This window comes from Phyllostomus hastatus, unplaced genomic scaffold (assembly GCF_019186645.2).
Source record: "Phyllostomus hastatus isolate PE091 unplaced genomic scaffold, TTU_PhHast_1.1 phas_contig_40, whole genome shotgun sequence".
In the NCBI taxonomy this organism is placed as follows: Eukaryota; Metazoa; Chordata; class Mammalia; order Chiroptera; family Phyllostomidae; genus Phyllostomus; species Phyllostomus hastatus.
The window spans coordinates 10,210,458-10,233,574 of NW_025333872.1; the positions used below are offsets into that span (position 1 = coordinate 10,210,458).

Here is a 23,117-nt window from a genome sequence, read left to right on the forward strand (position 1 = left end):
ATCAAATAAGCAATGCCATTATTGTCAAAAGCATCTTTCTTTTTTGCTAAACATTTTGATTCTGTCTCTCACAAACTTGGGCTTGTCATTTTCCATTTGTGCCTTCCATTGACATAATATCTGTACCCTTTTTTTACCTTGTTTTGTTCTCTGAAACTATGAGTCCTGTAGTTACTTGAATGGTGGCTCCCCAAAATGGCATGTTCTATGCACAGACCCTGTGAATGTAACCTTACTTGGAGGAAGGGTCTTTGCAGGTGTAATTACGTTAAGGATCGTGAGGGGAAATCATACCAGATCACCTAGGTGAGCCCTAAATCCAGTGATAAGTATCCTTATAAGAGACAGAACAGGAGAAGGTAAATGGAGCAGAGAAGGCCTTGTGAAGACAATGTTGGAGATTGGAATGAGGCAGCCATAAGCCAAAGAAAGCCTGGAGCTACCAAAACCTGAAAGAGGCAAGGAAAGATTCTCCCCTGGAGCCCTGAGGAAAAATGCCCTGGCAGACACCTTGAATTTGGACTTCTAGTCTTGAGAGCTACAGAAAATAAATTTCTGTCATTGTCAGCCACCCAGCCTGTGGCAACTTATTATAGCAGCCCTAGGAAATCTATATAACATCCTTAGACTCTTGTTCCCCAAACCGCTTGCCATTTGGCCTCTGGTTGTGTTTGGCCAATGGAAAACATTGACAGGAAATGGGATGGTGGGTGAAGAAAAAAGTTGAAATATATTTTTCTGCTACCCACCATACCACACTCCCTCATCTACACTCTCTGCACACATTGTTGGCAATAGCTATGATCCCTCCTCCAAGGATTCAGCTTACAGTTAGGTATAGGTGCACTATTTCCTCTCCTCTTCTCTTTAGTCCCAGGGGTAGTAATGGCTCCTAAATTTTATGGTCTCTGAATGCCTCACCATCTATTTTTTTTAATACCAGCATTATGTCTTTACACATCCTTTTATTAAAGTCTCTTCCTCAGTATTTTTGCAGGCAAATTCTCTTTCCTTCCAGAGCTCTGACTGCTTCAAAGTTCATGTTTAGTGCCAGACAACTGACAATCCTATTCTGAAACCTTTAATTTCTACTTTTCCTAGAAAGAAGATAATAATTCATTCTACTCCGATGAAGAAACTAAAGCAGAGACTCACTAAAGAAACCTCCTTAAGGCCCCAAAATGACTACTAGGAACACTCCCTGATATCCTAAAAGCCATAGATGGCAAATCATGTTATGTGACTCGTATACCTAGGGCATTGCTCTGGAAATGACAGAGAGGAAGCTATATTGGGGAGGTGCTATCTTCCTTGAACACAGGTCCTGAGGGGTGAAAAGACAAGACCCCCCAAACTCCTGTGAATCTTAAACAAACTCACCTTCATCATTTCTGAATTCACTTGGACTGGAATTGTTGAGAACAAATCAAGGATGTTGATAATGGCTCCCAGGTTCCCAGGAGATGAACTGACTTCATGTACCACTTTCTCTGTGCTATCAGAAAGATTCTTCAGGTACGTGGGCAGCTTCTTGTCCTGAGAGGGACTCTTGGTCAAAGCCTAGTAACACAAAAGCCAACACAAAGAAAAAACTTACTGATCAGTCCAGTCATCAAATCCTGCTGATCCATCCATGACAAAATTTTTCATATCAGTAGTCTCCTGCCTTTATCCAATTCCATAAGTGTATCCCATAATATAACTTACTTTTCTATTAATCTGTGCATGCCCTTCAGAATGTAATATTACATAATACCTCAGCCATAGGAAAACAGAAAAACATATGTCAACCTAATGACTTTTTTTTTTACAAAGGAAAAGTAGGTGTGATTGCTAGATTGGAGCTGAGTAAAAGTGATACTTGAATGGTCTGTATGGAAGCATGTTTGCTACTTTTTTCTTTTTATTATTATTTACTTTGCTGGGCATTAGGGTGACTGTCCATCCCAATTTTCCTGGGACAGTTCTGGCATATATCTGCTGTCCCTGTGTAATTATTAACAGTACCCTCTTTTATTGTCAAAAAGTATCCTGGTTTTGATGATAAATGATATTGTCATCCTCTTTATAGTGATCGTAGTTGTGTTTTCTAACTTATGGCTAAAATTAAAGGATAAACTCAAGTTTGATCTTCTCTGTGAAGAACTTTGATGAGTGTTCCAACCCAACAGAATTCGTTCCTCTGAATGCCTAAGTATTCATTTTATTTCATATATTTCACATCTATATTTCTACCAATGTCATCTTGTGTCCTAATTTAAATGTCTCAAATTAAATTATAAGTCCCTTAGTAATGTGAACCATGTGTTATACTTCCTTCTATTTTCTCATATCCCATAATATCTAACATAGTACAAGTCATCTAACTTGGCATATAGTAAGTGTTCAACAGTATATGCTGAATGGATAAATCAAATGAAGCATAATAAGCCACCATGCCTCTCTTCTATTGAAAATATATAAAGGTATCTAGCCCTAGCTTGTGTGGCTCAGTGAACTGAGTCACACAGAACCAAAGGGTCACTGGTTCTATTCCCAGTCAGGGCACATGCCTTGGTTGTGGGCCAGGTCCCCAGTAGGGGCGCATGGGAGGCAACCACACATTGATGTTTCCCTCCCTTCCCCTCTGTCTAAAAATAAATAAATAAATAAATAAATTTTAAAAAGAAAATGTACATAGGTATTTAGACTTGGGACCATGACCTATCATTGAGTTCAAATGATAATTTCTATCTTTCTCAATTAGGATAATTCATATCTTCAATGCTTTGTCCATTGTGGTCCAACTCAGATGCCACGTTTTTCAAGCAGAACTTCCTGATTATCCTAGACAAAATTAATGTATATTTAATATCTAAATTTTCTATCAAATCATATTTGGCCTTTTTACCCTGATAATACCTATTATAAATAATACTTTGCACATAGTAGGTATTTTTAATGAATTTGTTATGAGACAAGAGGAGAGACAGAAGAAAACTAGATAAGACACAAATTCAATATCACTCCTATTCCTCAGTTCTTTCTCCAAGGATAAGAGGATTTGGAACTAGTTGGAAGATGTCACCAACTGCTATAACCCCACTAGTTGCCTTATCAGTATTTATATAATGTAACTCATGGAATTCTAGGAGCCTCTAACTTTATATGACTTAAGTATGAGGTAGCATTTATCTATTTTGGTGGAAAGAAAGGAATTTTCCCTTACCACATGGCAGTAACCTCTACTCCAGTTAAGAGAGGCAGAGAGCCCCTTCTGCTGTAAGGTTACCTCTAAGGATTGAGGAAATCTCAGACTGTAAAAGCATAAAGCCCAACTTTTTTTTTGCACTGAACCTCATTTTTATGTTGCTTCTCTTTCTGAAAAGATTAGAGCTATATGCTTGATATGAAAATTATTCAAAGGAAAGCAGGTAGAGAGGATGATACTACGTGCCCCTTATAAAGAATGGATACAAGATACTGAGAAGACAAAGTAAAGGTATACAGCTGATTTTACAGCAGAACACATATTTTGTTATCACCATATTTGTATCTGAGCAATTTTTAAAGCATTTCTAGGAATGTATTCTTTTTGGAAATAAATAAAAGTAGTTTTGAGAGCAAAACAAACCAACTCAAGGCCCATTTTCCTAAGTGCTAAGAAAAATGGTAAGCTGGACAGATTACCCCACAAAGGGCACAGAGTCAAAGGTCTAAGGATCACCTTGGCCTGCTGGAGAAGATTGTTTATTGGTGCAGAGATGCAGTCATTTCTCTTCAGCTGCCATTGGGAGCCTACACATTTGTAAGTCATGATCCCGCCCATGGGACTTCCAGGGCTGCTGGGCAGGTGTGAGAACTGGCAGAGCTTCTGAATGACTTTTCCAGGCTCCCCAGAACCGATGCTGGGATCTTGGCATGTGATGTTCTCTCCTGCATTGGAAACAAGGAAACAAAAGGGATAAGTGAAAGGAGGAGAAAAGGCAGTGGAAATGAGGTCTGGCTTAGGTAGAATTTTGATGTTTGAACTCATCTTTCCCTTTACTTTCAGTGACCATTCTGGAGGTAGCCAACTTCATCATTTTTGCCCCTGATTCTCCAAAGCCTCTTAGTGCTTTCCATACATATCTGACTTCAATCTAGACTTAGTATGTGATGTTCTCTTGCTTTTTCTAACAGAATTTATATTCCACCTCCAAACCCTAGGAATCTTCTCTCTGCTGTCTGGGATATCTAAGCCATGGAAAATAATGAGCTTAATATACGCTTGTCCAAAAAAGTTATATTCAGGTTTCCAGGAATCTTAGGGACATAATGCTTCATTTAAGGGATTCTCAACTCTAGCCTGTTAGAATCACCGGGGGAGCTGGGACAAGACCCATGTCCAGGCTCACTCTAGCCCAAGTAAGTCTGAACCTCTCGGGCCAGAATTTAGGCATCAGCAGTTTTTAAAGTTTCCCTAGTGATTACAACATGCAACCAAGGTTGGGAAGCATGTGCTTGATCCAAAGATATAGTTAGTAGTAAATATTCCAGGCCCCACAGCCTGAAAATTTTGGCAATATTTGTGAGAATTTGTTTCTTATGGTCTCCCATAAGGTGAGTCTATTTCACTTCTACTCAAGACCAGGCATGACTGGGAAAATGGCATTTGTCACAGAAGCTTTCACCTCCAAAGGACCCTGATTCTCTATGAGCAGATCTTTGTCCCACCAACTTTTAAATTTATAATTAATGGAGTTCGCAACAATTGTATAAAATCATGAAATACATGAGTAACATTCTACTCAATAAAGGAAATGATATCAGACTGGGTATGAAGAAAGAGATGAAGAACAAAGATAAGTGAAGAAACCAGGGTGAGGTCTGGGCTCAGCTGGGAGTGAGATCTGGGAGTGAGGAGGAGACTTCGGCCACCCCTGGAAGAGGTGTGCTCAGAAGGGTTGGGGACTGTGACTCAGAGAGATAGGGGACTCGAAGTTGCTTCCTGCTTTGGTCCCAGGGCTGAGTTAGCAACCCTAACTCAGCTCATTTGTGTGAGGATAACCACAAATCACTCATGGAACTCAAATGAGCTTGGTAATAGAGACATGTATCCTTACATTAGGGGTCCTGTTACAGAGGAGATTTCTGGGGAAGGGAATGGCTCAGGCAGGACGCCCAGGACCATCAATTATCCACTTGTTCCTCTGTTGCTACAGAGGAGAGCTCTTTAGCACAGGCTATTATGAAATGTTTCCACAAATCATGACCTTTTACACTGCAAATATTAAGTGAAAGGGTATTGGCCGAGTGAGAACAAAGGAGGGGAAAAACAGTTACCTACCTATTTTCAGATTGATTCTTTTCATGTAGCCCAGTCTTAGGGAGACAGTACTAGTAGGGACACTTTTCCTTTGCTGAAACCTCAAAGGGGTCTTAGCTCCACACAGACACTTCCAACTCTTATCCACCTGGTGCAGTGTGTAGCCTCCCAGACTCAGTTGAATTACGACTTCATCCACAAGGCTTTCTTGGTCACTTCCTCCCCACCTATCTATAACCTTCAGGGTTAAACCAGGCAGCCTCTTCTGGCCACCCACAAAGTTTAGCACTTCACCATTATATGTGATAACATTCTTTATCATACCTATCTCTCCCCTCGCTTGGGGACAGAAAACATGGCTTATTTCTTTTCAAATTCCCATGCTTAGCCTAATGTATACCACATGAAGGTGCTGAATATATATTATTGAATAGATGAATGAGGGAGTGAATGAGTAAATAAATTCCTGCTCATGATTACAACATTTTTAAATGATTGAAAACACTCTCACCAGGCACCAGATGAAGCTTCATAGATGGACTGTAGACTGAATTATCAGCGGCATTGGTAAAGCGGCAGGACACATCAACATTTTTTGGACACCAGGAAGCTGAGTTTGCTGTGAAATGGAATTTGTAGCACACTTGCTTTCCATTAACTTCTTTGGCTAAAACAAAATTGTTGGAAGAATTGAGTCACAACATGAGTATCTGAAGCACAGATTTTGTTAAAATGATCCACAATGAATACCCTTGTCCAACCTTTTCCCAGGAATATGCCACACTCATTTTTTAAATGTGGTTTTAAAAATGCTTCCAGCCTAGTAGTAAGCCCACATTTGCATATATGCTAGCCAAAATGTCACCATTCATGACTCCAAATCTTTGCCCACACAGGTTTGAACAGTCAGAAAGCCTTTCAGAATGCCCTCTGCCTTACTAAGTCTCATGAGGTCCTGTGCATTTATCCTATATTGCCTTCACCGAATTGGTTTCGAGTCACCTTGTTATGGGTCTGTCCCTGCACTAGATCATAAAGTCTTGGAGAGAAGGTACCTTGTCTCATTGATCTTTCCATCACCCAGTGTCTAACACAGTGTTTGGCACATCAAAAGAGCACTGAATGTATACATGCTGAATACAGTATGTTGAAAGGTTTGAGTGTTTCAATATCCAGACATGCAATTCTCTCTAAACTTTCCAGACTTTCTGGGTCCTTACTTTTCTAACTTCCAGTGTTCTTTTGAACTGTATTATTCATTTTGAATATTTAATGTTATATGCATTATCTTTTATGATACAAGCCTGTCTACATATTAATATATGTGACCTAATTCCTTTTTCTCCTTTTCATTACCTACATTTGGTGTTTTGCATTGAGTAGGTCTTTAAGAATAGTTCATGAAAAAATGAATGAGCATGCAAATTGCTTATGACTGTGTCTGTGTCTTGACATTTGGGGATGTGAGCTCATGTTTGGTTGACCTTATTCTGTAGCAACCTGAAGAATCTGGACTGAGGGTACATTCTACCAGAGAGTTGATTTTTTTTTTCACCAAGTGCCATAGGGAGCTACCAATGGACCACTTTACCTCTCAGTTTGAAGTTCCTGGATCACATAGCTAGTATAAATTCAAACCCCAAACCTGAGTGAGGACAGGATAGTTATAATTTTCAGGGAAAATTTTTGCCCACCCAGAGGCAAGGCCAAGCTCCTAACCCAGGCAGGTGAATTTTGCTTTTCTGGCCTATTTTTTAAAATGAGCATTCCACCTTTCAAGGATCCCAGCATTGTGCTGGTGGGGTGGTGTTTCCTTAGCTACTGCATAGGGAGCAAGAAATTTACTTCCATGGCCTTCAGCACCTTAAAACCCAAGGCTCTGGGTTCCTTATATTGGCAGATGGCCTCAAGGAAGCCCTAGTACTAGCTAAAACATTATGTCTATTTTTCTTTTCCTCTATGTTTGGTGTTTGGCTATTTTTCTTTCTTGCATGTTCAGCTGTTCATTTAAGAGGATTTTTGTAGTACTTTCATGGTATGTTGATTCATAGCTTGGAGGGAGGGCCTATCAGAATATCTCGTCAACTACACTGAGGAAGTGGAAGACCTGTGAAGGTATCTTAACACTGTCTTCATCAGTGCCCACCAAAGCCAAAGGGCTCCACCCTCACAGACTCTCAAGATTTTGCCACAAGCCAAATAAAGTAAAATAGAAAGTAATAATGGCTTATGGGATTCACAATGTTATGTTCTGTCTCTGATTAAATCCCTATGTCTATTTTAAGAGTAAATTTTTAGACTCATAGTATTTCCACATGTAGGAAATACAATGTCCTAACAGTTCAGCAATTGGCATCTTACCAGCAGGAAAGGACAGGGAATCCACTTGGAAAGTCACTCTGTAGTCTTCATCTTCCTCGACACAGCACTTGAGGGGATGGGAACCTTTGCATGGAATTGCAGCTTCTAAAGGATCCACCATGATGTTTGGCTCTAGAGGCAGCGGGTGAACAGTGACATCTTTGGTTGTGATACTGTATGAATTCTTATATCTAAACACACAGTGATAGGTTCCTGAGTGGAAGGAAGCAAAAATGAAATGGAATTAAATCATCATGCCACAAAGGCATTTGCTGGGAAGGTTAAGAAGAGACTTAGGTGTCCCTGTCAAGCTTTCACAAGGGCACACATCTTCCTGGACAGTGGGTAAGATAATGCTTGACAGATTCCCCTCCCAGGTGCTCTGTATTAAAAAGATTAACCAGGAGCCACCTACAGACTCACTTACTTTCAGATAAAATTAAGTGGCTTATCCAAAGTCATACAGTCTATTAGGGTGGAATCAGTTTCCAAAATAGTTTTCCAATACCTACTCTAAGGCCCTTTCATTAACCAGGGTAGAAATGGGAAACTCAGTGTGTGCTAGGAAGGGAAGTTCTTTGAAGAGAGTTGTCACTCAGGTGGAACTCTGTAACGTTGTGATGTCCCCTCTTTCCATCTCTAAGTGAATAGGCTCCTCAATTCCAAGGACACCATGGCACCAGAAAAGAGTTTGTGTGGGGAGGGAGAGATGGGGGGGGTGGATTCTTGGGAGAGCTCAACCTGTGGACCCTGGAATTAGATGTCTGATGTCTCACTCTTATCTAGAAAAGTCTAAAGAGGCTGACTGATCTTGCTGGAGTAAGAGGGAAGGCAGCAGCAGGAGTAGCCCACATGCCCAGCACTGGGTGAGGTGGAGTGGACTGTGGAAAGTCCTTGGGTTGAGCTTCTTGAAAGGACTTTTTCCGAATGAGTATTATATGCCAGGGCCCCTCAGAGGGTGAGCCACCATTTGAGCTCCTGACATGGGGACAGTGTAGGAAGATGATAGCAGTATCTACAATTTAGTAAGACACTTTAACTTTTTTTTTTTTACATTTCTTCTCTTTGCCCCAATTCTGAACAAGCCAGAGCAGCAGCTAGACAAAGGAAAATCAGGAAGAACAAAAACAAAGAAGAGACTCCTTTCAATTCTGTTGGGAGAGAAGAAAAATTTAAATTTAATATAAAAATCAAAGTGTAGTTGATTTAGATGAGGTTATTTTAGTCCTTGAGTATGAGAATGTTTAACAGGTGAATGTGATGGGAAAGGCTGTGGTTCCTCCTAAGTACTGCCCAGTGGAAGGAAAGAGCAATTTGACAGAGCTAGGTGTGACTTCAGCCTGGGAGAAAAATACTCTCATTTCTTGATTTTTTACTGCCAAGTCCAGCCAAACAGTAACTAGTTCTTTCTACAAAGTTGCCTGGTCTTCTCACAAAAAAGGGGAGAAGACCTGAATTTGGACTGATTAACCTTATAGTTAATGAGAAACCTCGGGGCGAAGCAGTTCAGAGGTGTCCACAGAGCCAGGGAGGCCCAGTCTCACCCCGCGCTGTCATTTACAAGATGTACAATCTCGGGAAACGTACTTAACCTCCCCAAGCCTCAGCTTCCTCATCTGCAAAATGGGGATAATAATAGCACTATCCTTTCAGTTTATTTTTTTAAAATAAATTAACACACAATACATAACAGTGTCTATCACATAGGAAGAGCTCAAGAAATGTCACCTATTATTGCAGTGGTTCAATCAAATTCTCTCTTCCTCCTACCCCCAAAGATTTGTGTTTCTTCCAAACATGGCTAAAATATAGAAATAAATAGTAAATAAAAATATTTCTTTCTTTGGAACCAGACATATAAACCCTTTACCTAGATTATTTTGATACCACAATTGGGTAAAACATTCCCAAGAGTCTGGTAAAAGTATCTTTAATAAAAATCCTCTTAAATTCCTGGCAAGAACACAGGCTCTAGAATGAGAGAGACAAGTTCCAGTCCTGGCTCTGCAACTTAAGGTGTAGAAACTTAGGTGTATTTATTATACTCTCTGAGTCTCAGTTTCCACATATACAAAATGGGTATAATGACCTCTTGCCTGAAAGGGCTGTTGCATAAAATGTGATGACATATTTAATGTAAAGTGGCTGGCACAGACAGGTCCCAGGACAGGCCCTCTGTGGACGGTAACTACTGCACTGTGTTTCCAGGGCTCCGGGCAGCAGAATAGGGTAGTGGCCTCTCACTCACCATTCCACTCCCTCGTCGAGGTCCTCACTGTCAGCACTGACTCTGCTCCATCAGGATGCCTCCTTGTGGTGTAAAACCTTTCATATATTGTAATTCCAGCAGAAGTTTTCCAATACACCTCATCATAGTTACTCACATCACTGATGCACTTTATAGAAAAGTTTTGTCCCTCAGAAACAGAAATTGGGTCCGGGGTTATTGTTAGGTTGGCTGAAAGAATGCAAACAAAACAGACAAAAGAAAACCGACAACAAGTACAATGTTTAGTCTTTCTGGTGCCATCGACACACAAGCGAAATTTAAGATAGAGACAGAAAGTGTGGACCGTCCTGACTACTTGTGTCAACGCGGGATTGGTACCTTGCTGCTCCTGGGCTTTACTTGTTTCTAGGCTGTTCCTGGTGGTGCTCTGAACTGTACTCATTTCCATCACATGCCTTAGGATCTCGTGCACTTCCCCTTTGTGGCTGGATTTATCTCCTGATGATCAGCAGAGTGAAAGGTTGCAAACTTAGGGATGTTAACTTAACCCAAGCTCCCCTCCAACCTCTTCTGTGACACCTCAGGGGGACACTAAATGGCTCAGTTCTTAGAACACTTCGTTCTTTAGTTTTTGAAAATACTTTTTAGAAATTATGCTGCATTGTATTTTAATTTCTTTCTTTCTATATGTCTCCTCCATAAAAATGTGAGCCCCTTAAGAGCAGGGCTCTTTCTTCTGTGTCTTTGCATCCCCAAAACTTAGCACCTGAGTCTAGAACTCAGTCAGTGCTTACTAAACAGGAGTGCTGTCTGCAGCTACATTTGAAGTAGGGGGATCACAGAGTTTACTGCTCAAATATGAACTGGGCCATAGAGGCACCCTAACTATGTCTCTCTACATTTACTCATCTTTCTGAGAATTTCCACCTAGGTTCATGAGAACGTATTCACTGAGAATTTCAATAAGACCTCTACAAATATAAAAACGTATATGAACGTGCCACTATTTTTGCCTCTAGATCTTGAAGCATGTCTTTCACATGGTTGACATTTCAAAATGCCATTCACTTGTGTCTTCTATCAGTGAACAAGTTCCTGACTTGAGCCACTGAGGCTGGTCTGCTACTCTAATCAGTGTAAAATCTTATCTCTGGTCATAATCAGAAAAAATCAGGGTTTTCTATAGTGCCCTGGGAGGGCAGAAATTGGGATTCAAATGTTCACATACAGCTCTGAAGTCACACAAGCATGGATTACAGCACCCCTTGCATCACCCTTACTGGCTGTAGGAACCTTGAGATGGTGATTGAAGGATTAGTGGATTCTGAGAGAGAAAAGGAAAAGCCTCCTGGGCTCTTTTGGTTCTCAGATGAGGTTCAAACTACCAACCCAGTGGTTTTCAGCAAAGGCTGCACATGTCAGCCAGCCAAAGGCCCATAAAGGACACAAGTCTTGAGTTAAAACTTGCTGTGTACAACTGCACTCACTACAGACAACTGCGAATTGCTCAAAAGATCTGTGATCCTATGATGAGAGTGTTTTCAGATAAACCTAATCTTGCTCTTTGTAAAAATGCCAAGTCACAAGAACAGGAAATGTGAGTAAGTGTAACGAGCATATTTATAGTAGTCCTTTCTCAAAATTGTTTAGGCAAGGGAGGTTCTTATGATTTATTGTAATAGTTCATTTTTGTAAGATCGGTGGAAAAATAAGTTTGCTCTATTTCTGCAGATAGAGCTGAAGCTACAACGGTTTATGATATGAGAAGAAATGCTATTTTTAAGGGGCATAAATAAGTTGAATGAATTGAAATATTTAAAAAACTTGTTATAACTGTAAAATAACTGCAAAGTATAGGATTGCTAAAGCTTTCTGCAGCACTCTTCCTAGAGCAGGTGAAATGGGAGAGGAGGGATGACAGGGAGAGGTGAAGGGTGTTGGGGACTGAGCCAGGCTATTGTAATTCAAGGGAGAAAGAATGAAATTATGGGAGGAAAGGGGGAAAATTAGGAGCATTGCCCTCATTGTAAATTCAAGATTAAATAGGACTAATCTGAGTGTGAAACATCTCCCGTCCACTTCCTGCCTTACCAGCATAGGCAGGCTTTCCTTCCCTGCAGTCAGGTTCCCATCCCACCCCTCCCCTATTTTAAAGACTTCATCTGAACTTAAATGGCACAGAGGGAAATTCTCTACTGTTTCCCATTTTGTGACTCACCCCAACCACACTCCCACCACCAGGGAAGGCCCTGCTTAATTGGCTCATGGATACTCCCAATTGACTCACAGCCCTTGGTTTCAGGTGCAATGCTGAAAATCCTAGTAAGAGCCCTTACCCACAGATGTGAATGTCACTTCTATGTCCGCACTGCCTCGAGCTCCATAGGCGCTGATGAACTCACATGTGTAGACAACTGTCCTTCCAGCTGACCCACTGGGACACTGAGTTCCATCAGCCTTGAGGGTGTACCTGCTGCAGCTGGAATCTGATTCTGTTTCAGAGTTTCCTGCAGAGACATAACAGTTCTTTTGCTGTCACAGTTGACTGACTCTCTGAGTTAGTAGCAGAGATACCAAATTATTGAAAAAGAATTACTAATTAAATTAGTTTTCTTCTCTTTGAATGAAGAGGTGGCAGAATGTGTACTGGTTAGGTCTGTGGACTAAGGAGCCAGGTTTCGTGGCCACAAACTCAAACAAAAACTGGTAGGGCATTGTTGAGAAAGTCACTAAACTGCTCTGTGCTTCAGTTTCTCCAGATGTAAAATAAGGAGAAAGAACAGTAACTACAATCCAGGACTGTAGTCAGGCAAAACGGGTTACTGCATAAAAACACTTAAAACAGCACCTGTCTGGGCCCTGCCCCATTAGGGATGGTCACTAGAACGTGAAAAATAAAGAGAAGCAAGGTCTTTGGACATGATTTCCACTAGAAAGAAAAAACTGTCAGGTTTTTCTATTTAGGTTATTTCCTATTTAGACTATAGGTTTAGACTATTATTATTATTATTATTATTGAAAGGAGAAAGAAAGAAGATTGGAACATCTGATATTCATGTCATCTGAGAAATGTTTGCATAACTTGTTCCCTCCTATTAGCCCATATGTTTTATTGGAAGCTTCAACTTCATGCTTTCTCGGGCTATCACTGTTTCCCCTTCAAAATAGCTCCTCTTGAACACCTTGCTTTTCAGTTCCCAGATGCCATGCCCTCCAAGCCATCTTTACCTCTTGCCTATGACTCTGCACCACCCTCCTGGTGAACGTTTCCTACTCCAGTCCCTCTTTCCTCTAACACTGCCATAAACTCTTAAGACATCCTCCAAACACTGTCAATTTTCCAAAAATTAAAGAAAAATAACCTAGTTAGCTCCAACAGGAATGTATCCTTTTCAGCCTTGGCTGGATAATTGGTGATGTTTGAAATACTTTGATTGGTAGGTAACCAGCTTTTTTCCCAGTCCCCAAAATGACTGTTCAAAACATAAAACTGATTTCTATCTTCACCCACTTGGCTCAATGACCTCCTAGCTCAAAGGCACAAGTGTCCCTACTTATCTCTATGGCACACTTAATTTTTGCAAACCCACTTTTCCCAATTCCCCCAGGCCGTATTCTAGTCTTTATCTTTCCTCTACCTTGTGTCTTTAATCTGTCCTCAGACTCTTTCAGGCTAACCAACAGGTATACTTCTCTTCCCTTCCTAAAATAATCCCCCTAATCTGGAAGGTTCTTTAGCCATCACTGAGTTTTCTTCCACTTCCACTCTTCATACTACAATGCTTCTGCATTTGCCACCTTTAGTCTTTTACTCCAACTTTTTATCAAATCACTGCCATTCACCTTCTTTCCCCTGCACTTCACTTGAAGTGCGGTTTCCTCTTTCCCAGATCCAGTGGCTTCTTGTCCTGCTGTCTGGACTGCAGCAGCCCATTCTGCCGACCACCTTCTCTGTGACCTGGCCTACTGAACTCCACAGGTCTCTCCTGCTTCGCTTCTCTCTTCACCCTTCCTTTAGGATCTAATTCCCAGGCTCCCTTCCTTTTGTCCCCTTCATAAATACTGGTGTTCCCCAGGACATTGGCCTTGTCCCAAGCACTCTGACGTTGGCCCTTTCCTATCTTTTTCTCTAGTGTCTTACAGGACAGTGTCATCTGCACCATGGCTCCTATTAAATCCTATATTTGGATGAGTCTCCACTCTAAGAGAAACAATCTTGTTAGAAATTCTAGAAGCAAATTCCCAAGTGCTAATTCAATGTTTGAGGTACTTCCAACTCAACATGTCCTACTGGACCTTATCTTTCTTCTTCCCAGACAAATCTGTGCAGCTTCCAATGTTTCTTTTTCTTGACACTGGCAGTCCATGACGTTAAAAATCTTAAGTTCATTTTTAATTACTTACATTTCCTCACATTCCATTTCAATCAGTTGTAAAAATTTTTAGGTTATACTTCTGAAACATCTCACAATGATCTTATCCATTCCAACCCTGGTCAGTAGCCCGGGCCCCACCCATTACCTGTCATCTGCCAGTTGCATATTGTTGTAACTGGGTCTTTGTTTTGGTTATTTGGCCCTTCAATCTATTGGCTACACTACCTTAAAATTTATTTTTTAAATTTATTTTTAGTTTTTAAAATTTATTTTTCTAAATTTCAGTTCTGATGATCTGACTTCTCTCTCCTTCTATCTTTAAATCTTACCCATGCTGTTTCCAAACATTAGCTACTATAAATAGTGCTGCTATGAATATAGGGGCACATAAATTCTTTTGAATTGGTGCCCATCAGTAGAGGAGTGGATAAAAATACTGTAATACATTTACACAAATGGGATACTATGTAGCAGTAAAAGAGAAGGAATTCCTATCTTTTGCTACAGCATGGATGGAACTGGAGACTATTATGCTAAGTGAAAGAAGCCAGTCAGTGAAAGACAAATCCTACATGATCTCACTTATAAGTGGAATCTAATGAACAAAATAAACTAACAAGCAAAACAGAACCAGAGGCATCGACTTGTGGAATAGACTGACAGCTATAAGAAGGGAGGGGGGCAGCTGGAAACTGATTGAAAGAAAGTGAAGGGACTAGTGAAAAAACATATATGAAGGACCCACAGATATGGACAATGGTGTGGAGACTGACTATGGAAGTTGGGGGCAGGCTGGTGGAGGGGATAAAGGGGGAAATTAGGATAATTGTAATAGCATTAGCAATAAAATATTTTTTAAAATAATAAAATAATAAAATTAAATCTTACCCTTGCCTTCAAAATAAACTAAAATCTCCTTAGTGGCATATATGTGTTCATTCACAATATTATTTCAATCTGCCTCTATACTCCTTATCTCATTCTATATCATTCTTAAAAACTAGGTCAAGTCCTTCAACATACCTTGTAGCTTCATGCCATATGCCTGTTTTCACATCTGGAATATTCTCCTTCCCTCCTCTTATTGACTCTTACTCATTCTTCAAGCCCAGCTTTCTCACCAAACTAATGTGTAAGACAATGAGCTATGCAGGATGGGATGTATAAAGACATGTACAGAAATAATTATAATATACAGTAGATAAGTTTCATAAGAGAGGAAAAAATATAGTGTGGAGGTTAAAGGAGGGAAGTTTTAGTTAGAAGACTTCAGGGAAGAGGGAAGATTTGCTCTGTGCCTTGAAAGACATAGACAGAAAAGGTGGCTGTGGTGTTCTGGCATGCAGTTGTGGTTGGGTTGTGTGTGTGCGTGGATCAGTACTCTTTGGAGAACATGGTGTTCTACAAACTTGCCTCAGGAACTGGGGCTCAGCTGGGGGATGGAAGAGCACTAAGCCATGTGAGCTCTAACCTCCCCATCCTTTTTCTAACTTAAGCAGCTCCACTCTGATCTGCTTTACACATCAGACATGGTTCTCAAATGGGGGCAATGTTGCCTCTTTGGGGGACATTTGGTGATATTTGGGGACATTTTTGGCTGTCGTAACTGGGAGGTGCTACTGACATGTAGTGAGTAGAGACAAGGGATGCTGATAAACATCCTGCAATGCACAGGACAGCTCCCCTCAGCAGAGAATAATTTGGCCCAAAGTGTCACTAGTGCCAAGGTTGGGACACCCTACATTAGGCAAACACATGGGTTGTGCTTGAAGGAAAAATTTTACAGGTAAATCAGAAACCACTGGTGGAAGCCACAGTACACATGCAGCTGCATGCTGGTCATGTCTAGGGGGGAACCAGCAGTTCTGTGAGGCTGCAACCTACAGGGAAAGAATGGAGATGAGGCTCCAAAGAGATGTCAAAGTCAGAAAGTGAAAGTAGAAAGTGAATTGGCAGTGTTCACACTGTATTTCATACAGCACCCCTGGGGCTGTGCTCCTCGAGGTCTTGCCCAGCTGCTACTGAATGCAGCTAATATAAGCTGGTGCTGTGTTCTCTGGAGAAGAGATGCTGTGCAATTAAAAGTTTACTGCTCAAGGTTAGATCACATCTAATGAAAATTTTCCACCAACCACAGTGAAGAAAAGTGAGGGGCTGGCTTTTAAAGCTATTGCCACTATCAGAAAATAGTTATTGTGGCAGATTCAATATATTCAGGTCTGTTTTAAATATTTATAACTTATCATCTCAGTGTTTATCCCCACAAAGTCTTGCAAAGGAGGTACCAATATCACTATTTAATGGACGAAGTTCTGGGAGTCAATGAAGTGACTCATCTTGCTCTGTGTCAAGACAAGGGTACATGGCTGGGCTAGGATGACAGCTCTCCAGGAACAGACACCGTCTTACTGAAAAGCACAGGGTGTGCGGCTAATTCTTCCAGGACAGAGGACTTGGCTCAAGTTCTTTCCTTTTCTTTTTTTTTCTTTTAATCCAATTTTGTGAGCATTCCTTCAAGTAGAGGACTCACTTTTTAAAATCAAATTTGTTTATGGCATCACTGGGAACCCAGAGAGAGACATGGGGGAGGAGGAAGATCAGGGCTGTGGAGGGAAGCCCTTTGCCACAGTCACAGAGACATGTCCTCACGTGTAAATGAGCGACTGGACTAAATCCAGGGCTCTCACTCCCCTCTGCCCAATAAGGTCTCCTGTGACATTTAGGACCTATGCCACTGCCTAGAGCCCAAACCTGGACATTCTGATTTAGTTGCAAGAGTGAAGCCCTGACATCTGTTCTTTTTTAAAAAACAAAAAGTGTGACCCTCATGGGCAGCCAGAACGGACAGTGTTGATCCAACAATGCTGCTTGCTGCTGTCAGTTGCTTTTCTACTTTCTTCTCCCTCAGTCCCTGAGGCAGGTTGTTTTCTAGTAGGACTTTATAAAGTGTAGCTGAATGGATAAGAAAAAAAAATATATATATATATGCTATCTATAAGAGACCCACCTCAGAACAAAAGACACACATAGAAGGGGCTCACACCCTCTTGTAAAGTTTTAATGGTTTTGTGAATAATCTGCATGACAACAGGCAAGGAAATACAAACTTTATGAACTCATTAGGGAACTGTTCTAGCTTGTGGTCAGGAAGGGAATGAAGACTTCATTATTTTTTTATCATCGTGCCACGTCAGAAGGGCTATGGTGACACTAGAAACTCTGTAGCCTTTAAATTCCCCCACCTGTTGGCATGTTCCTACACAGTCAAAGCTAATATTAGATACGGAAAAATGAGAAACTGCACCAGTAGTAATAATAATTGGTCCCTGTACTGTTACTATTACTAGTAGTAGCATTACTGCTACAGTAGTCCCTCTTTAGCCACAGTTTCGCTTCCAGCTATTTCAGTTACCCACAGTCAACTGTGGCCTGAAAATATTAAAAGCAAATTCTGGAAATAATTCATAAGTTTTGAATTGCATGTCATTCTCAATAGCGCGATGACCTCTTATGCCATCTCTCTCTGTCCCACCCTGGATGTGAGTCATCCTTTCATCCAGCACATCTCCGCTGCATGTACAGTACAAAAATTTGATATTTTGAGAGACCACATTCACATACCTTTTATTGCAATATAGTGTTATAATTGTTCTATTTTATTATTAGTTATTATTGCTAATCTCTTACTGTGCCTAATTTATAAATCAAACTTTATCATAAATATGTATGTATAGGAAAAAGCAGTATGTCTAGGGTTTGGTACTACCCACGGTTTCAGGCATCCACCGGGTCTTGGAACGTATACCCTGCGGATAAGGGGGGACTCCTGTATTACTTCTGCTGCCATTATCATTAATATCATAGTTAGTGCCTGCTGATTTGAAAAACTGCAGAAGTCCCACTTTATGCAAGAGATGCCCCCCACCCCTTAAAGCTAGAAATTTCATTATTGCCAATTACTTCTTTCTGTCTTACCTCTTGCCACAGTGTTTTGAAAATGAAATGCGTCTGTCTCTGAGGTGAGGTAACATATTCAGTTCCACATGTTTTGGTGAATTATTTAGCTAGATTGTCTCTTACTGACCTAGAAAAATGGGTGCTGAAGCACCTGTGGAGTTTGGAGAAAGACTGCTTCAGAGAGGGAGCAGCAAGGGAGGGGGAGGAAGGGCAGGGTGCCCAGAGCAGAGGCTAAATTCATCAGAGAACTGATTTCTGCAGGAGGCCAGCCCTGTGACAGGAAACCCATTGTTCTGAGGAAGGCCCAGCCTGCACGGGGCATCAGGCCTGTCTGCAGAAGCGGTGGCCACAGAGGTCTCTGAGCATCTGTGCCACGGACTTCCTGGTTCCTCTGCCACAGGGCCAGCTTTTTCACCTCTCGGAGTTGAAAGCTTAAGGGCTTTCACGGGAACTTTGCAAGGTCTTTCTCCCATCTGGCAGTTCCTTCAGGATGCCTACACCTCCTCTTCCTTAAAAATCAAGGAAGTGACTAAATGTGCCATGTGTCAACACATTCAGCAGTTACCACATGCCTTTCCCATTCTCCTGGGTGCTTTTAAAGTTGAATTCAAATGCTGCAGCTGAAATGTGCTTTGCAAAATAGATGTGCTCAGGAAAAGGTGTGTGCAAAGTGTTCAGTATTTTGGCTTTTATAATTTAACATATTCTGGTAGGAAAGGCTTTGTAAAATAAAGTGTCCCAAGGTATTTCATGGGTAAAGGCATATTTTATTTTAATGCTTTTTTTAAGGTAAAGATAAACATAATATTGTTACTTTTTAAGGGAAGGATTGGATGTTGTTATATGAGGGTTCTCGCAGAAAGCAGTCTTTTGCTTCTGTATAAACTCTGCCAGATCAGCTCATTCCAGTGCTGGCCTCCCAGGCATGGTGAGGGAGTTTGGCCAAGATAAACACTGGTTTTAGGATATAAGGCTTGAACTGAGTCCCAATTCTCTTTCTTTTCCTATTGTGACAACCTTGAATAAGTCATTTAATTTGGACTTCAATTTCTTTTTGAAAATTAGATAGAAAAAAACACCAGCTTCAAACTTGGGGTCAAGTTTAAATGTGATTAAAAGTAATAACATGTTTTTTTTAAAAAATTAGTTAATCACAAACTGTTATACCCAACAAAGTAAGTATTGCTATTTTAATTTTGTATTATTGTTATTATTATTGTTACCATTCATCAGTATAAACTGGGGGGCAGGGAACTTCAAGTGAGATCTCAGTTCTAAAACAAAAGCAAATTGGATCAGAGATTGAGTTGAGAGAACTGAGAAATAAACAGGTCTACTCAGGGAGATTAAAAAGAAGCTCAGAGACACAGAATTAGATAACATGGAAGAAAGTGTGGATACAAAGGCACAGAAGTGAGAAAGACAGACAGCAAGAGAAGAGACACAGAAATGAGAAGCTCCAAGTCAGACTCCAAAGCAAAGGCAATGATTTCATCCTTAACTCTGAGGTGCTGAGGATGGAAAGGACAGGAAGTTGCAGATGAGCTTTTCTGTGGGCTGAAGACACTATGGACCTAAGTCATCAGGTCACTCCCTCTTGGATCTTCTCTGCTAGGATCTTGTCTACAATCCAAGTGTGATGCTTGTATGCATACATTTTTGGAATTTTTTCTAGAATGGCTAGGCTAGAGCTGGCATCAAACCTGTACTTTTTCATAGTCTGAAGTCTAGAAAAAAACAGTCATCTGACATTCTGTCTTCCACCCACGGCATCTCCCATATTTACTAGGGCATGGGACAAAAACCAGTTTGTGAAAGGACATCTAACATTCTTACCTGGAATGCTTATTTCTCCCTCCTGCTTCCACTCCACTCGACTCCAGTTAACATTAATCTCACTGCAGCAGTTCAAAGACACAGGATTGTTGTCGCACGTCACCTTCACTTCTTCACTTGAGAAAATTTGGATGGGTGTGACAATAATTTTTTTTCTGGACTCATATTCAAAAATATCTAATGTCAGTTTGCAAATATATTCACCTGTATAGAATACACAAAAGCATTTATTATTACTACATGTGTCTATCACCTGAGAAGAGTGATAGCCTCGTCTTGTGATCTCACAGTGCTTCAAGAAACATCATTTTCAAAAGCATCTGAGACTTGATCTAAACAGCCCTAAAGGAACATACAGAGAGTGGGATGATCAATGCAGATATGTCTAAAGACACAAGGTAAAGAGTAGACAAATGTTCTAAGGAAATAGCAGAAATCTCAGACTCTTGGCTGGTAAGTAAAATGTATAAAGATGAAAGAGGGAGAAAGAAAAAATGTAAAGCCTTGGAGAATTAGAAGACTGTGGATAATTTTAGAATTCTACCTATTTCTGGGGCAAAATCAGAATCAACAAAGATGTGATAGGACCTATGTTTCTGCAACCCAACTTCATTCCGAGAAAAAGATGCCTCTGTTGACCTTGGGATTATAATGGGGTTATTAAATTCTAAAATGTCAGGTTTCAGACTTAGCTTCTGTGGTTGCTGGGGGAGAGGGGCAAGGAGGGGCAGGGAGAAGGGATTACAGTGGAGTCCAAGAAAATTGGGGGAAGGGGATGAAAATGTTTACTATCCTGATTGATTAAGGTGGTAGTTTCAGACATATACCTAAACTTATTAAACTGTACACTGTAAACAGGCACAGCTTTTACATGTCTATTCTATCTCAACAAAGCTGTTTTAAAATGAAAAAATAGTTAAAAGCATAAATTGCTTTTTGTCTCAGGTTACAACTCATAAGCTTCAGTAAATGTGGAAAAACATATTTGTCTCCCAAGACTAATTTGTTTGGCTGACATGCCATGGGACTAATTTTCAACTTGGAAAAATTGAGCCTGGTGACTTCTCTTTGAAGATGAAATGCTATATACACTTCCTGTACTCTGCTTCTCTATGAGTTCTTCATTCCTTTCCTCCCATTGGTTATTGCCTGGAAACCCACCGGCCTCCCCCTGAGTGATGTTGTAAATGGTGAGGCGAGACACTGAGGTCAAGTTGTTGAGCACGACGGTGTCAATCCAGAATCTGCTGCCATTCTGGATGTCAGAGCGCCTTCCCACATGGTGCCAGGACACGTTGGACGATAGAACTTCAGTTTCACACACCAGAGTGACCGTATCCCCTTCAAAGATGATTTCTGGTATGACAGAGAACTTAGTTTCATCTGGAAACCCAAAGAAAAGAATTATTGGGATTCTGAAGGAAATAAATGCAACCAATGCTACTCACCAGATGCTGCGATCACAGGGGTCGTCCCATGGTCACCAAAGCATCTGTGGTGCTCTCAAGAACGGGGCAACCCGTCCTCCTCCCTCCATCCCTGGGCACTTGGTGTCTGGGGCCCAGAGTCAGGGCTGGCCAGGTACTAGGGACATGGTTTCCAGTCTGGGATCTTTGCACACTTAACTGTCCTCAATGGTAGTAATCTGGATCCCAAAGCTATTCTTAATGTTTCTAATAGTCTGGCAGAAAATTGCACATTTGTCTATGAAAAAGCCACACCAGCCAACTTAAACATCAAGTTTCCTTGCTGTCCACTCAGATAACATCACCTGCTTCTCACTGATAACTAATATCTCATGCTGACTGGAAGCTCTGTTCTATGTCTTTGATGAGTTAGAAATGGGAAAATGATTGTTTTCAATAATCAAGTCTGGGAAATATTTTTTAACACCTAATACCCATGGGTTCTTAAGTGTGGGAGCTTTATAGACACCCAGAGTTCTGTGCCTCAGGCAGCTGTGTGGCCCTGAGCTGCTCTGAGCTTCCTTTTCTGGAAAGCAGTGCAAGCTACCTTGGGAGGTGATTTATGGGAAGGGTAGCTGTTATTATTGTTTTCACAGTAAAATTCTGAAGAACCACTGCATTGAGTAATCTCACAGATAGAAATAAAAACACAATATTTGTTATTTTTGTATGTCTTTTTAAGGTTGTTCTTTGCTTACATAACAGGCAGTTTTCCCCCTCTCGGCTGTGACTTGTGCTACATCCTTCATGAGGTCCCTGTGGTGAGGGGATCTGGGAGCTGGGTGAGGGGGCTAGGCAGCCTCTTTTGCGTGGGGCTTCATGGTCAGCCCAGCCCTCTCCATGTGGTCAACGTGGGACTGAAACACCATAAAATTAATTTGGGGTGATGACGTTCTGGTCAAAATATCAAGGTGTCTAAATATTTCTTATCACTTTTATTAGGTTCCTGAGTAAACTAAGATTTTTAAAAATCACATTCAGCAGTTAGGAATCAAGGCCACTCGTGAGTAGTTAATACAGTGAACTGGCTTGAGGTCACACAAATTTGTGTTACTTACTATGTGTTCTTGAACACATTACTGACCCTCCCTAAGCCTTCATTTCCTCGCCTGTAAAATGAAGATTATATCCACCTTCCAGATGATATGAAGATGAAGTATGAGGAAGACACTGAGCTTAACATAGAAAGGTACCTTAATAAGCACCCTCTTTTCATTACTACTGTTGCTAATAACTATGACTAGTAAAACTGTCAGTATCGTGGGGTTGTATGGAAGTGATCATGAATTTATTGGCAGTGATTAAAGAAAGGGTGCTCTAGTTAAGGGGCCCTGCTGACTGATCAAGCATCACCAGAGGATTAACACATGACAAAATCAGTGCACCTGTTCTGAAGAGTGCCATGTGCCCTTGTGTTTCATAAAGAAGGGTTTAAAAATGAGTTCCTGATACTAACTCATTCATTCAGCATTTTTCTTCCTTATTCTCTTCTTCTCCCCTGTCCTTCAAGTATAATTTTTAAAAAGCACTCAGTCAGTTGAATTTTTTGAATATCTGTATTCTGGACAAATACCGACAAGACCATGGAGAGCAGGGTGGTGCCT

General features: G+C 40.8%; 1 protein-coding gene across 4 annotated transcripts in view; it reads right to left on the reverse strand.

Moving 5' to 3' along the window:
• The window catches only part of ADGRF5 (adhesion G protein-coupled receptor F5), a 100,277-nt gene that overhangs the window by 11,449 nt on the left and 65,711 nt on the right, over nucleotides 1–23,117 (reverse strand). For 3 of the 4 annotated variants that reach the window (XM_045842781.1, XM_045842782.1, XM_045842780.1), the window contains exons 9-17: nucleotides 21,209–21,430; nucleotides 20,048–20,251; nucleotides 12,215–12,385; nucleotides 10,257–10,376; nucleotides 9,897–10,106; nucleotides 7,649–7,861; nucleotides 5,799–5,954; nucleotides 3,707–3,915; nucleotides 1,381–1,560 (exon numbers count right to left, since the gene is read on the reverse strand). In XM_045842781.1, coding sequence (XP_045698737.1) covers nucleotides 1,381–1,560; nucleotides 3,707–3,915; nucleotides 5,799–5,954; nucleotides 7,649–7,861; nucleotides 9,897–10,106; nucleotides 10,257–10,376; nucleotides 12,215–12,385; nucleotides 20,048–20,251; nucleotides 21,209–21,430 — 1,685 coding nt within the window. The remainder of the gene's footprint in view (nucleotides 1–1,380; nucleotides 1,561–3,706; nucleotides 3,916–5,798; nucleotides 5,955–7,648; nucleotides 7,862–9,896; nucleotides 10,107–10,256; nucleotides 10,377–12,214; nucleotides 12,386–20,047; nucleotides 20,252–21,208; nucleotides 21,431–23,117) is intronic. The other variant, XM_045842783.1, reaches the window with a different exon arrangement.